This window comes from Drosophila takahashii, chromosome 2R, assembly GCF_030179915.1.
Source record: "Drosophila takahashii strain IR98-3 E-12201 chromosome 2R, DtakHiC1v2, whole genome shotgun sequence".
NCBI lineage: Eukaryota > Metazoa > Arthropoda > Insecta > Diptera > Drosophilidae > Drosophila > Drosophila takahashii.
In genome coordinates this window covers 30,961,081-30,975,069 of record NC_091679.1, presented here as the reverse complement: position 1 = coordinate 30,975,069, position 13,989 = coordinate 30,961,081, and the positions used below count along the sequence as shown (strand labels likewise).

Genomic DNA, 13,989 nt, shown 5'->3' with positions numbered 1-13,989 from the left:
GTGAATTTCAATACTGTGTGTGGACAGAGCGGCGGCAGAAACATGGTAAATCTAGAAAATCTTTACTATTAACGTACATAATTTGCTTGTTTTTTTGTCTGCATCATGTAAACATCCATTAAGCAGCGATTTGAACAAATCAAAGTCAGCAGCAGACAGAAGTGGGACTTCCCTGCCATATCCATACCCCCGATGCGAGTGGCACGTGCCGGATGGATGATAACACGGGCACAGAGGCCGAATCCTTGCAAATAAACTGCAGCGTAATGGGGCCCATTGTACAGTGCAAACACTGTTTACACAGACGCCAGTCACCCTGGGGAATATATTCGTATGTACGTACTTCTTAAGAAGCAGGGATGGGGGTGAACGCGACCCCCCTGAAAAGTTTAACTTGTTCAATTTGCATGAGTCGCGGACCCAAGTATAAACGATACTCTACCCGAAAAACTTTGTCCATAAAGCAGCTACAAAAGCAGACAGAACCCATGGACAGAGGGGAATAATGAGCACGCGTCCCTTTGTCACCATCACGACACATATTCCATGTCCATGTCCTTTGGCTGTTGAGCCGCCACCAAAGCAAACGGACACGTGCGTCAAAAAGACAAGGGAGGTGGTCAAGAAAAATGTACAGGGGTTTAAGCAACCCGAAAATTTAAAAGCGGCTTTAAAATATTGAGTTTGGAATTTATTTTTCAAATAATTATAACTTTTAATATTCAGTTTCTTTCTCGTTCAAATCAGATCTTTGTAAAAACCCCTTAAAAAATTCTTTATATACTCCCCTGCAGAGAATGCTGGATTGGTTGGTGAGGTGAGATTTCGTATTGGGGTGAAGAACGCCTGCTGATGGATTGTTTACAAGAAGCCGAGTCCTTTGAAAACGCTTTCTAATGGCCGGCTTTCAGTTCTTGCAGGGCTTCTTTCGTTGACCTTGGCTGCAACCCTGGTAATGCCTGGAAATTTGCATATTACGCATTCGTTTTGAAGATGGCAACCCTCCTGTGGTGACAATTAATTTCGTACAGCTCATTAGGCGAGAAACTTCCTCCAAGGGTGGCTTTATATTATGGATTTAAAACCTGTCATTCCAGAAATGGGGGGTTCATAAAAGTTACTATCTTGGGTCCCTTCTGTTTTGGTATATTCTATTAGCGAGGTGGTAAGGTCAATTAGGCAATTTCACGCTGGCAAGGCTGTACTTCAGCAAATAAATGCAATTCTGTGGGTGACAGGCGAAAGAAGAAGCACGTTGTAAACCTTAAAATTCAGGAAAAATATGGAAAAAGTTCCGAAAACCATTAAGAGGGAGAGCCTCAGCGATGAGGACTTTATCCTGGAGGAGGACCCTTCCGAATTGGAGGTGGAAAAGCCGGAACATAGCGGCAGTTCCAATGGGGAAAGCGACGAGGAAGGTCAGCGGGATCAAAAGAAAGTGGACTCCATCATCGCCGAGATGGACGAGAAGAAGGACAAGGAGCAGGAGGCGGCCGGTGGGCAGGACAAGGAAAGCGAGGAGGACTTGCGCAGGATGTACGGTGAGTGGTTCTGTCGAGGTTACAACTTTATAAATATCCAGAAACTTCTCACAGAACTGAGTCTCCTTTCGCCGGCTGCCATGGCAGCCCACATCCAGCGCCTGGAGAAGGAGCTCTACGAGCTGAGCCAACGGGAAGCCAGGGAACTCAACCGGAGTAAACACCTGCGCATCTTCGGCAACTCCCGCCGTCGCTCGAATAAGTGAACAAGTGGCAAATCTGCTTACACATTATACTGCGTTGACTTTGATGGTATCAAATAAAGGGTCGTCAACGAAAGTGACTCCATATCTTTTCCATTTCCAGTGGCAAAGACACATAGCTCCACATGGCCCAAGTGGCCAGATGGGCGAGAGCCGGCGCAAAGTCCCATGAAAGCCGCTTATAGGGCTTAATTTCTGAAAATGGACATGCCATCGACATTCGCCCACGACTTTGGCTCCACCTAAAGCCAACTACAGTGGAACTTCTTTAGCTTGACTACATAAACTTATGCATTATCAAAAAAAGATTATCACTCTTAATCTTCATAGGCATTTCACATTTGTTTCTAATATCTTTATCTTTATTTTTCAACTAAAATCCGTTATAGTTTTTGGTTTGAAGAGATTTCTGTAATTTCCCCGTATATATTTGAAAAGATTTATTTTTTAAATTTTAAGGCATTTGATCAACTTTTCGAAAACGCGAAATTACGTATTAGATAATAATATCTCTGATTCGAATAATTTCATAATGAAATAGCTCTTTATTTCTCTGTTTTCTTAAGTATTTTTTGTAGAATCGTAAAGACAAATATATCTAATTTATAAAATTAGCATGAAACTTATTAAAGTAAAAATAAAGAATTAATAAATTATTTTTCTTTTTAAACCAAAAATATAATACATATTTTTTCTAGTAATTAAGTAGTGAGTAGTTCCCCTGTACTAACTAGGAAGTGCACATGGCATATGATGGGTGGGGACAGTGCGTCTGGGATTGGGCATTAATCGTGCATTAGAGTCCAGTGCTTAGATGGCCGGAGCTGTGGCATCCGCTTCGATGGGCTTCCTGTGCGCTTAGTGGCCTCTCCCTTCGGCCTTCCTGCCTCTGAGTTCGCGGTTCGGGGCTTTTGTGGAGTAACTCGATTCAAAGCAAATAGTAGCCAGTTTATCACATGGATTTGTGCTAATTTTTCCATTTCCTCGCTCGCCTGGGGAGTTGTGAACCCGATCCGTATTGGAGTTGGGAGTTCGCCGGCTCTCGAGTTTCCAGAGTTTCTAAGTTGATTAAATTGAACGCGATTTGATTCGATTTTCAATTATACGACTACCGAAACACCGAGTGCCTCAAATCCATTATGCTAAACAAATACATCTCCTGTTTTTTCAGTTGCCACTGCGTGTCAGTTATCAATGGGAAGTTTCTCAAAAAGGGAAAGCCATGGAAATCACGAGGAGTTGGGCAAAGCTTTTTGATGCCCGTCCAAACAACTTCCTGGCACATCCTTTTGACTGTCTGGCTGTCTGTCGGATGATGGTGATGCAGTCGACTTCTCCTGCCCCCAAAAGAAATGTTGTTTTTGTTGTCGCTTTCGGTGGTTGCGGGTGCAAATGTTTATCGGCTTCAAAGGGATTCCCCGTCAGCCCGATCCGTCCGTCAGTTTGGGCGATTTGGGGTTTGTCACAACACGGCATTACCCAGACTCCATCGAAGAACGACATTTGAATGCAACATGTGTCCAGGATTTGGGCTTTGTTAATTTGCAACCCCCAGGTCTTAGGGGTGGAACGCCTGGCCGACTAATAGAATATGCTCATTATGGGATTCCGAGCTGAGTGGGTTTCAGTGTTCCGCGCATAACTCAAACTAAATTATTATAAATGAATTCATAATCTTCTCCACATCGTAGCTATTTTTGGGGGTGAAGGTGGTGGTTTAAAGTCCTTATGACTCCCCCAAAAAATGTCAAATATTCAAATGCGAGCGAAAGGATTCGCCATTTATTGAAGTGCCTGGCACTGATTGAATTTACTGCGCAGTTAACGCGGAGGATGGGAACTCACTCCCCTTACGGAAACTATAAATTTGTTAGGAATTCGCAAATGATATTTTTTAAAAGAATCCTTTTTTTTATAGTCATTTATGGAATTTAATCCTTTGAACAGTGAGTAAAAATTGAAAATTCAAACGGTTCGTTTTATAGAGAGGTATAATTTAATTTCAATTTAGCCAGTATCAAAGGAAATTCTGATGAATGGCTGTGTTGTAAATACGCAGACGTGTTTATATAGTTCAATGATTTTATTGATTGGTAAGTCCATGCATGTTTGTTATTGAATTAAATGTAGATGAGTAGTAGTCCATATAGATAGTAAATTTAATTTTAAAAAGCAGGGAACGTAACTGTTATAAGTTTTATTTTAAAAATCACACTTTAACAGTTATTTTCTGATTTGTAAAGTAAAACTCAAGGAATAACTGTTATTTTTTGAGTTTTATAATAAAAATTGACAAATAACAGTTATTCGTCGTGATCAAAAATAAAACTCAAACTTGATTTATGGCGATTTTGTGGGTAAACAAAATTTAAAAAAAATATAGGTATAAAATATGCGCGGTTGCCTTTTTATACCCTTGCAGAGGGTATTATGATTTCAGTCAGAAGTTTGCAACGCAGTAAAGGAGACGTTTCCGACCCCATAAAGTATATATATTCTTGATCAGCATCACAAGACGAGTCGATCTAGCCATGTCCGTCTGTCCGTCTGTCCGTCTGACCGTCTGTCCGTCTGTCCGTCTGTCCGTCCGTCTGTCCGTCTGTCCGTCTGTCCGTCTGTCTGTTTCTACGCAAACTAGTCTCTCAGTTTTTGAGCTATCGGGATGAAACTTTCCCAAAAGTCTTCTTTCTATTGCAGGTAGTATATATGTCGGAGCCGACCGGATCGGACAACTATATCTTATAGCTCCCATAGGAACAATAGGAAAAAAAAAACTTTAAAAAATTCTAGCTTCGGTGTTTTTTAAAATATTACCTTCTACTTTTGGGGATGTTATTTTTTGAATATATCTGAATTTCGAATTAATTATTTAAAAAATCGGACTATTATATCATATAGCTGCCATAGGAACGATCGGAAAATTAATGGAAAAGTAATAGGAAATAAATTCTAGCTTCTTTGGATTTTATTGTATTATCTTCTACTCTAGGATATGACTCTTTTTAAATATTTCCGAATTTCAATTTTAATTTAATCAAAATCGGACGGCTATATCATATAGCTGCCATAGGAACGATCGGAAAATTAATGGAAAAGTAATAGGAAATAAATTCTAGCTTCTTTGGTTTTTATTGTATTATCTTCTACTCTAGGATATGACTCTTTTTAAATATTTTCGAATTTCAATTTTAATTTGATCAAAATCGGACGACTATATCATATAGCTGCCATAGGAACGATCGGAAAATTAATGAGAAATATTAGAAAATTGAACATTTTTGCGATTTGTTAATTAATGGGAATGATCTGCAAGGGTATATAAGCTTCGGCTGGCCGAAGCTAGCTTCCCTTCTTGTTTAACAAATTTTTAGTAAGTTATAAAAAGCACGGGTATCATTTTTTTTAAATTATTTCATTTTTTCAAAAATGTCAAGGGAATAACTGTTATTCATAAAAATCAAAAAATAACAGTTATTTTTTGAGTTTTATTATAAAAATCAAAAAACAAAAATCATTACGGATTTGTAAACTACAATGGCTAATAAAAATTGTGGTGTATTTAAAAAATATTTAGGACCCTTCTAAGTGCGTGATTTATTTGTATGAAAAATTTACAATAACAGTTATTTTCGTTCCCTGTTAAAAAGTATAGAGCTACATTTCATACGGCTATTTTGAAAATTATTAAAGATTTAATTATTCTTTATTTATTTTAGATTCGGAACACACTGTAGTACGGGGATAGTTATGTGAAAGACACCTGCCTGGGAGTGCATTTAATTACCTTAACAAACGGTGGCAGCATCTATCTAATTATGTTTAAGTGCCGGCAACTGCACGCATTGTATGCTAATTTATGCAAATCGCAGCACAAATCATATCAATTCCTCTTGCATTTAATTGCACCCTTTCCACCGGTTATGTTGTGAAAAAATGCATTAAATTAGCCGAGTGCAGCATAAATTTCACACCGAAAATACGAAGAAAAATTGCGCTCCCAGGGCAATCCACTTGGCTGAAGCCATTGTCCCCGCTTTTCCGAGAAGGGGCTGTGGAATTGGCGGGGTGGTCGGGAAGCTGAGGGACAGACACAAAGGAAATCCCAAGCCAAGTTCGCTAAACTCAACGGCAGCATCTGCAGGCCAAAGCCAAGCGACAACAACAACAAAGACAGCTGAGTAGCTGTATCCTAGAGACCAGACAAAGGATAAACAGATCCCTGGCCTTTGCATCCTTTTCTGAACTGTGTTTATCAAACCCAAGTCGTGTTTGTGCTCCGACTCCACCTGATCCAAAGGTTTCATTTCTATTCAAATATTCTGGAGACTGCTCACTTGGGCGCAGTTTAAGACCCCAAACCCCAATCCCCCCATCCACATGACTTGGGGAAATGGGAATCTCCTCCGTGTGCAGGTTAAAAAACTCATTAGGAAAATCCTTGGGCGACGGAAATTAAATAAAATCCTATTAGGCGCTCTATTTGCTGCTGTGCCAGTGGGAGGCGGATGGGAAATGGGGAAAAGAGCGGTCTGGAAAAACTCCACACTTAATTTATGTGCACGCATTTCGTGCCCGTTACGACATTTCAGCACAGAACGAAATCTAATTATGATAGATAGCTCCACCCGACCAAAATGCCACTCGGCTTTCCTCCCCCTTCCATTTTTTTTAAGGGAAAAACACTCGCGTGCAGGTGCATTTTGTCACTTGGCCGGCTGACAACCGAAGATCTGCCTTAATAAAGACGGAAAAATAGGGAGTTCTCGAAGGGCGGGTCTTGGGAGGGGCCGTCTATATCCACATCCATATCCTAACACATTGCTGATCAAAAGAATCCGAAAATGCTTTGATTTCACAGCTCTCTTTTCGTACTTTCGCATTTCCCATTTCCGCATGCTCGGCTCTTTCCACTTGTGGATTGGGATATATTAAAAATAATCCTTTAAGAAGAAGGTATTAATATTATTATTTCACTTTAAATGATATTTAAAAAAAAAATGACATTAGAAAATATTTATAGTCTGAATCATGAAGTATAAAACATCATAGTATGGTACTTTAAAAGTTCCTTTAAACAAACTACCCCGGAAATAATCCGAAATAAGAATATAGAATTTAACAACGAAAGGTAAAAAATGTAACAAGTTTGATGAAACTGATATGCTTGTATTTATATGTCTGCCCTGCAAAAGCAAACAAATAGACCTTTAGTAGGATGAGCTGGCCAAATGAAATTTTCGACAATTTGGCAAATGTTAACTTTGCTAATTTGCATAAACCGCAGCCGCCACAACAAAAAAAAGCAAAAAAATGAAAACCGTCAAGCCAACCCCCAAGAAGGGCAACACAAATTATAGAAAACTGCTGGCGAATGCAACTTCGGAGGGACTTTGAAGGGGGGAGGGGGTGGTGTTGGCCAGACCAGACGACGACCAACTGACTGAGTCCTGTGGATCCTGGCGGCTCACTTTCACTGAACGACTCGACTCGACCGTAATCCCCAGCGAAGGCTGCCAGACACGTGCTCACGACCCGGCAATTTGCGTGTCTGGGTGTTCCTATGTTCGTCTGTACGTATATTCGTATTTGAAAACTGTAATTGTGTATGTCAGTCTGTGTGGGTGGTGCAAGAAGGACGATCCAAGGAGACTTGGACTAAAAAACAACGCCACAATCAGTGAGAAAAATGTAAAGTTCTCAAGTTTCCATTCATCAATCAAAATTGCATTGTTAAAAAATCTAATTAATTCAAAAATGTTTTTGAAGTAATGATGAAAAAAAATATTTCAAACGAGTTGCTAACCAATGATTTATCTTCATTGATCTCAATTATTATTGAGTCTCAATTATTTTGGGTATGGTTTGGCTTAAATTTTTTCGAGGAATCACTGATAAATCATCATCGAATCAGTAAATCATTTAATATTATGGCCTTTTTACTTGTAGAAGTATTTTGGAAGAATATATTTCTCAGTAATTCATACTCCTTTTTGTCCAATCTTTACATTTTTACAATTATTATTTATCACCTTTCATCAATTTCATGAACATGTTAAATGATTAGTCATTTGTGTAGTAAAAAACAATTAAAATATTTTATCACGATTACAGGATAATATATTTATATATGTAGATATGCCTTTATGTTGGAACATTTCTTTATTAAAACCTTCTTATAATATATTCGGTATTGAATTTTTAGAGTGCACAGACAGCCGCAAATGTAAATGCACTGTTGGCACTCCTCGCATTTCCTTTTTGAGCGGAAGTCTATGCGATAATGATGGATTGTGTACAACAATGCAAGGGTCCTGCCTCAGCCACCCACCCCCTTTTCCGCCCAACCCCTCTTTTCAGCCACGAATTGTGGGCATTTGAGCGCGACGCTTTTGTGAGTTTTGAATAAGTTTTTGGCTAAATGATTTGATTATGTTTTGGGACAAGGAAAAGAGGGAAGAGTGAAAATCATCCGCTTTTGTAGCCTGCTAATCAGGGTTATTAAACTTGGCTTAATCGTTGTTGCTTTTTGGCCACAGATGCCGTCCTAAAAACTTTTGTAATATAAACTAAAATCGGAGGTGCAATTTAACCCTAAACTAACTATTAAGGACATTAAATAAATTAAATTAAATTAAATTAAATTAAATTATAAATTACTACATAACAAATATATATATTTTTTTAATTATTATTTTTTAGCTGGTAATGAGACTCACAAAATATTGAATAAAAATAAATTATTTTATTAGTTTTAAATAGAAATTGTAGAATTAAAAATTTTAAACTTTTAAATCTCCCACTTCAGTTTAAAATTCCCGCCAGTCTTTGAAGTTGCCGCCAGGAACTAAAATGGCAGAGCTAAATTCAAATAATTTCTGTTTTACAACACTGACGCGTTCGATAAAGACTTTTTGAGCAACTCTGGTCCCACACTTTTTCGATAAACAGGCCTGGCTGCCTGATGCATTTCGATTATTCGGTCTTTCCGTTTTGGACCTTGGCCGTGTGAAAATCGTTCTCTCCTGAACATATTTTATTTAAACCCAGAGATCTACCGAGACAAAATCGTGGAAAATATCAGACATCCTCAGCCTTTTATAAGGCTTTCTTTTACCAGTGGGTTGCTGTTGTTTAAAGGAAGTAAGTTTTATTATTATTTCGAGGAAAAACCCCTACTCTTATAAAGCAATGCGTTTTATAGGAAAATTCTTGGAAGTCGAGTTTACTCCTTCACGTGGCATACGACCCGGGGAGATTTCTCCCAGATTTTCGTCTGCATGGTGGAAAATTTAAGTCGATTTTCCTCCTTCTATTGGCTCCCGTTTTTCTGGGAAAACTTTATACAGCGCCACCAACGTGATCGTTAGGATTTTCATCAGTTTTCCACATTCACCATAAAACATCAAACAAAAATCTAATCAAGAAAGTGAACATAAAACTGAAAATTTCAACCAGCGTTGCCACCTAGCGTCCACGCTGAAAATTCTTGTGAATTCTGGTCCAAACAATTCGGTACAAATTCATGCACGTCCGTGCCAAACACAGTGCACCTTGTGTCTCACATTCATACATAGTGCAGCCCTCTGCTGAAAGTGCATAAGTGGGCAGGCCAAAGCCTGCAACACCCACTTTGTGATCCAGTCTAGTTTTACCAACAGAATTTAAATTCAAATCAGCTAAATTCTTATCAACTAAATTCCTATTCGTAATTTAAATTAAATTTCTTTATCGCTAAATTAAGTTAAACATAAATATCAAATAAGCAGTTAATGTAAATTACTTAAATCCTAGTGTAATCAAATAATTCGATATGCAGTAAGCAAATCTCGTTTATAAACAAAATTACAGCCAATAATACTACATATTGAAAGCGCTTTTAACGTTGGATATTTTGGGTAAGTGATCGGCTCCGGTCGTAATGCTACACATTTTTATTGACTGTCTACTGTAATATTTCAATGATTTTGATATTATAAAACAAATTCCCCCATGACTAAAATACTTGCTCAGTGATTTCAATTACATTTAATATTTTTGAAATTAATTTTTAATTCAAATTAACTTTTCTTGCTTTGATTTAAAATACTTATTTAATATGGGCTTAGCATAAACTTTATATGAAATCCAACTTTGTAACTTTAATGATCACATTTGTTAAAATTACTTTTCTTGTATTAAACCTATTATAAACATGAATTGCTAAATTTTTTCTAATGGAAGCTTGCATCGATGAAGATGATTAGGAGTTAGGCGTGTGTCGAAGGGATCACCAACCTGTGCACAGGTTATGCGGCTGTGGTGATCATGGTAGGGTGGGCAATGTCAGCGGGAATCAACATCTTCGCTGCTGACACCGACACACACACATCAGCTGCTGCCATTCCATCTAGGCAGCATTCTTCTTTTCAGGTCCCCCTACAATTAACCTCAAAGTCAGTTCGCACGCGAATTTAAATAAGGATTTTTTATTGTAATATGCAAGCAAGTAGCACTGTGGATCAATTGGAAACTCACTCCCTTTACCGACGAAACCAGCGCGTGCCCCACTTGAAGCTACACCCACCATCTCTTATTGCTGTTAGAATCATTCGTGATATGCTACAAGTTGCTAATCAAAATTACAAAAATAAGAATTATTGCGGATAGGTGTGACTAAAAGAGCAATAATACTAGTTCTACTAATAAAACAATAAGGAATTTTAGTAATGTTAAATGGTCGCTTAACAGCGACTTAACAGTGAGAGAGGGAGATTTCTCAAAACACCGCACGAGAATTGCTTTCTCTCTTCGCCGCGAGTTAACATGGGAATTTGTTGCCGGCTTGGCAGCGAGCACAAACAGCAGCGTTCAAATTTTGCTTCAGTCGTTGAAGAAACTTCGCCGCGCTCGGTTCACTTTGACTTCCGGTCCGCGTTCGTTGAGTTTCCCATTCAAACTTTTCGCCGGCATCGTCTGTTGTTGTTTTCGATGCATATGTGGGTGTGCAATGTGTATAGAAATACGAGCTTGTGCGCGTTCTGCTCATAATTTTGCGCGTTTTGTGCGTTGACAGCTGCAAAAAGCGAAAAAAGAGAGTGCAGAAAAGTGCAGAAAGGCAAAGCAAAGGCCGACAGCAAAGCAAACAGCAAACAAACAAAGCAGAAGCCAAGAGAAACAACAACACACCTGCTGCCCGTCGTCGTTGTTGTTTGTGTCGGGTGTTTTTGGGTTCAGGAAAACGAAGAATAGAAAAATAAAGATGCAAAAGTGGCAGCAGGATAGCGAATCGTGATTTTCCGGCGAAATAGAGGAGCCTCAGACAGGAGAAGCAGCAGAAGAAGAGTGAGTTCCTATCGCCCAAGTTCAATGACTGCGGCCAGACCTAATGAGTCGCCACCCCTTTGAACCGCTCCGAATGCCTGATAACAACAGGCGACAAAAACCCATTTACATATAATTATCTCGCACTGCCCCCATCTCATCTTTTTTACGTCAAACATAGTCCAACCTCTGTGGGTTGAATTTTTGGGGGCCTCAAACTTGAAAACTGCGTAAAAATATATTGTTTTTTCTGATTTTACAAAAATATTTTGCCCTAAAAACTACCCCTTTTAAAATCTAAAAAACCCGTATAGGTTTTAGTGTAAGTTACTTATGATTATTAAATTTTAATATGTGCTTGACTAAAACCTCGCTAAAATATCAAAATTTTAATTAAAGTAGGGATAATATTCTCTATGAAATATAATTTAATCTTTGTACCTACTTTTCTTTTTTCTTTGGCTCAACGTAAATTTAAACATTCAGAATATATAGTTAACTTTGTGTTTGCTAAAGCAAACAAAATCGTGTGTATTCTATAAACTTAAATCATAAAATAGATTTGATTTTCCGCCTTATTTCCCAAAAGACCAATCATTTCTGATGTTTTTATAAACTTCAAAAATGCACATTTTTAGAATGCGAATGAAAAAATGTACCATAAGAACCTAAATTAAAATATGTATTATCCAAATATTTAGAATAGAATAGAATAGAATTTAAATAGAGTTTCGGTTTAAGGAAGTTTGACTGTAGTTATCAGTGCTCTATCGCCCTTCTCCTGCAATATGTTAATTTGAGCAGCTGTAGGCGCCGCTCGAAGATTTTTGTTGTGTTTATTTACTGGGTCCCTTAAATGAACTTGTCAACCGCTCAATGATTGCCGTCAATTATCAGTGTCATCGATGTTATCAATGCCTGATAGCCGTGGCGATAACGATAACGATTGGCAGGCTATATGCCATATACTTTGGACTTCTTGCGGAAAGGAAATAGCGTTGCTGATTTCGACTTCGCTTTCAATTCCACTTCCATTCCGTTGACTTGCACAACGTTATGGGATCGGGCGTATGCGTAATATTATTGCGCATACGCCACATGGCGCCCCATCGATAAGAGCTCCCCTGGTTATTGTTTATTGAATTTCGGTTTGTCATTGATTCAATTAATAATCCCAATGGGAATGGAATTGTTGACTTGTGCCTGGGAATGGTAGCTCGAGTTGCCACCGACTTTCGATTCCAAAGCCTTTTCGCAACCCTAATGGCTCAATGAGTAATGGAAAGTGGAGAATTGCCCTTCCCCGCCCCCTTCCCATCGTTTGGAAAACGCATTTCTGATAAGATTAGGGCCGCATTTGTTCACTGGAAATTATTAATGAATTCCGCCAGCCAGCTAAGCGAAATGCTGATGGTTCATTGCACAAACATTCAGTCGAGGCAAAAACAAAAAACAAAGAGGGGGAGAACTCTTCTCCAACCTTGGAATTATGCAACCTTAGCGCCGATTGCCATAAAGAAAACTTGCTACAAAAAAGTCAACACCGAAGACGTGGCTGTGACTGTAATTTCTAGCATTTTAATTACGACTGTTGCCACAACAATCATAATGGTTTCGGGCTCCCCACCCACAACCAACTGGCGCAATTTTCACGCACGTGCTGCCGCCACAAAAACCGGAAGCAGAAAGGTGCGCCTGCGTCCGAAAAGGTGTGCGTGTTTTTTAGAAAACATGGCTACACATGTACAATATTATTTGATTTGCATAATGAATGAAGACAGCCGAGCACAAGCCAGGGAAAAGAGTTTCTGGGTAAATTCAGTTTAAACTGAAATTAAATTAGGCCTTAGCTGCAATTATTTACGGTCAGCAAAGCCACACAAATCCACCGCAAATAAATTTATAAGGCGAGAAGCCACAGCAAAAACTTCTGTATTATATGATTTGTGATGTGGATAAAGTCACCAGTCAAAGGGAATAAATCAAGACAAAATTTTAAGTAAAGTACTTTTCTTTTATTAAAATAAGTTTGTGCACATTCAAAACCAATTATATGAAATGGATTGGACACTAAATAAATTCCCAAATTGAGGTTGAAAGCTTGTAAAGAATTATTTATTTGCATAATGAATTTAAAAGATAAGCGATGGACGAGAAAAATATTTAGCAACACAAAAACATACCAAAACAATTGTTCTGCCAAAAACAACATATAAATTCATACATGAATAAATAAATTGAAAACAAGAGAGAACGCTATAGTCGGGTTGTTGTCCCGACTATCTAATACCCGTCACTCAGCTAAAGGGAGTGCGAACGCTGTGTCGGGTTGGTGTCCCGACTAATAATCGTAACTCAGCTAAAGGGAGTGCGAGGGAGATAGATATATAATTTTTGATTGCGTATAACTTTTTAATGAATGGTCCGATTTGAAAAATGTCTTCTACATTTCGATAGGTATAAATATACACAACAAAATTGCATTTATACTTCTCGGAAATCTTTGATGATGTGGGCGCAGGACCCATTTTAAAATCGTTAGTGGGCGATTGTGGGCGTTAGAGGGGGCGTGGCGCTCGGCTAAAATAAACTTGCGCTGCGTAGGAAGCCAAAGAATATGTGTGGGAAATCTCAACCTTCTAGCTTTTGTAGTTTCTGAGATCTCAGCGTTCATACAGACGGACAGACAGACAGACAGACAGACAGACAGACAGACGGACAGACGGACAGACGGACAGACGGACAGACGGACATGGCTAGATCGACTCGGCTAGTGACCCTGATCAAGAATATATATACTTTATGGGGTCGGAAACGCTTCCTTCTAGCTGTTACATACTTTTGCACGAATCTAGTATACCCTTTTACTCTACGAGTAACGGGTATAAAAATTGCAATGGTAAAGGACAAGGGAATTTCAGCTTTTGGAGCAGTGACAGGAAGGG

General features: G+C 38.7%; 2 protein-coding genes across 6 annotated transcripts in view; both read left to right on the top strand.

The window, feature by feature from the left end:
* The first annotated feature begins 1,044 nt into the window (after nt 1-1,044).
* On the top strand, nt 1,045-1,826 carry wuc (Wake-up-call). Of its 2 annotated transcripts, none has more exons than XM_070213281.1 (2): nt 1,045-1,541; nt 1,583-1,826. In XM_070213281.1, the coding sequence occupies exons 1-2, from the start codon at nt 1,283-1,285 to the stop codon at nt 1,699-1,701; spliced, it is 378 nt and encodes a 125-aa protein (XP_070069382.1). In that variant the 5' UTR covers nt 1,045-1,282; the 3' UTR covers nt 1,702-1,826. The 2 variants fall into 2 exon arrangements, with proteins under 2 accessions (XP_070069382.1, XP_017008418.2); XM_017152929.3 differs by having other exon boundaries at nt 1,088-1,541; nt 1,596-1,822.
* Nucleotides 1,827-10,620: 8,794 nt separating this feature from the next.
* The window catches only part of LOC108065090 (uncharacterized), a 41,618-nt gene continuing 38,249 nt past the window's right edge, over nt 10,621-13,989 (top strand). For all 4 annotated transcript variants that reach the window (XM_070212594.1, XM_017152966.3, XM_070212593.1 and 1 more), the window contains exon 1: nt 10,621-11,065. The gene's annotated coding sequence lies outside the window, so the exon portion shown is untranslated. The remainder of the gene's footprint in view (nt 11,066-13,989) is intronic.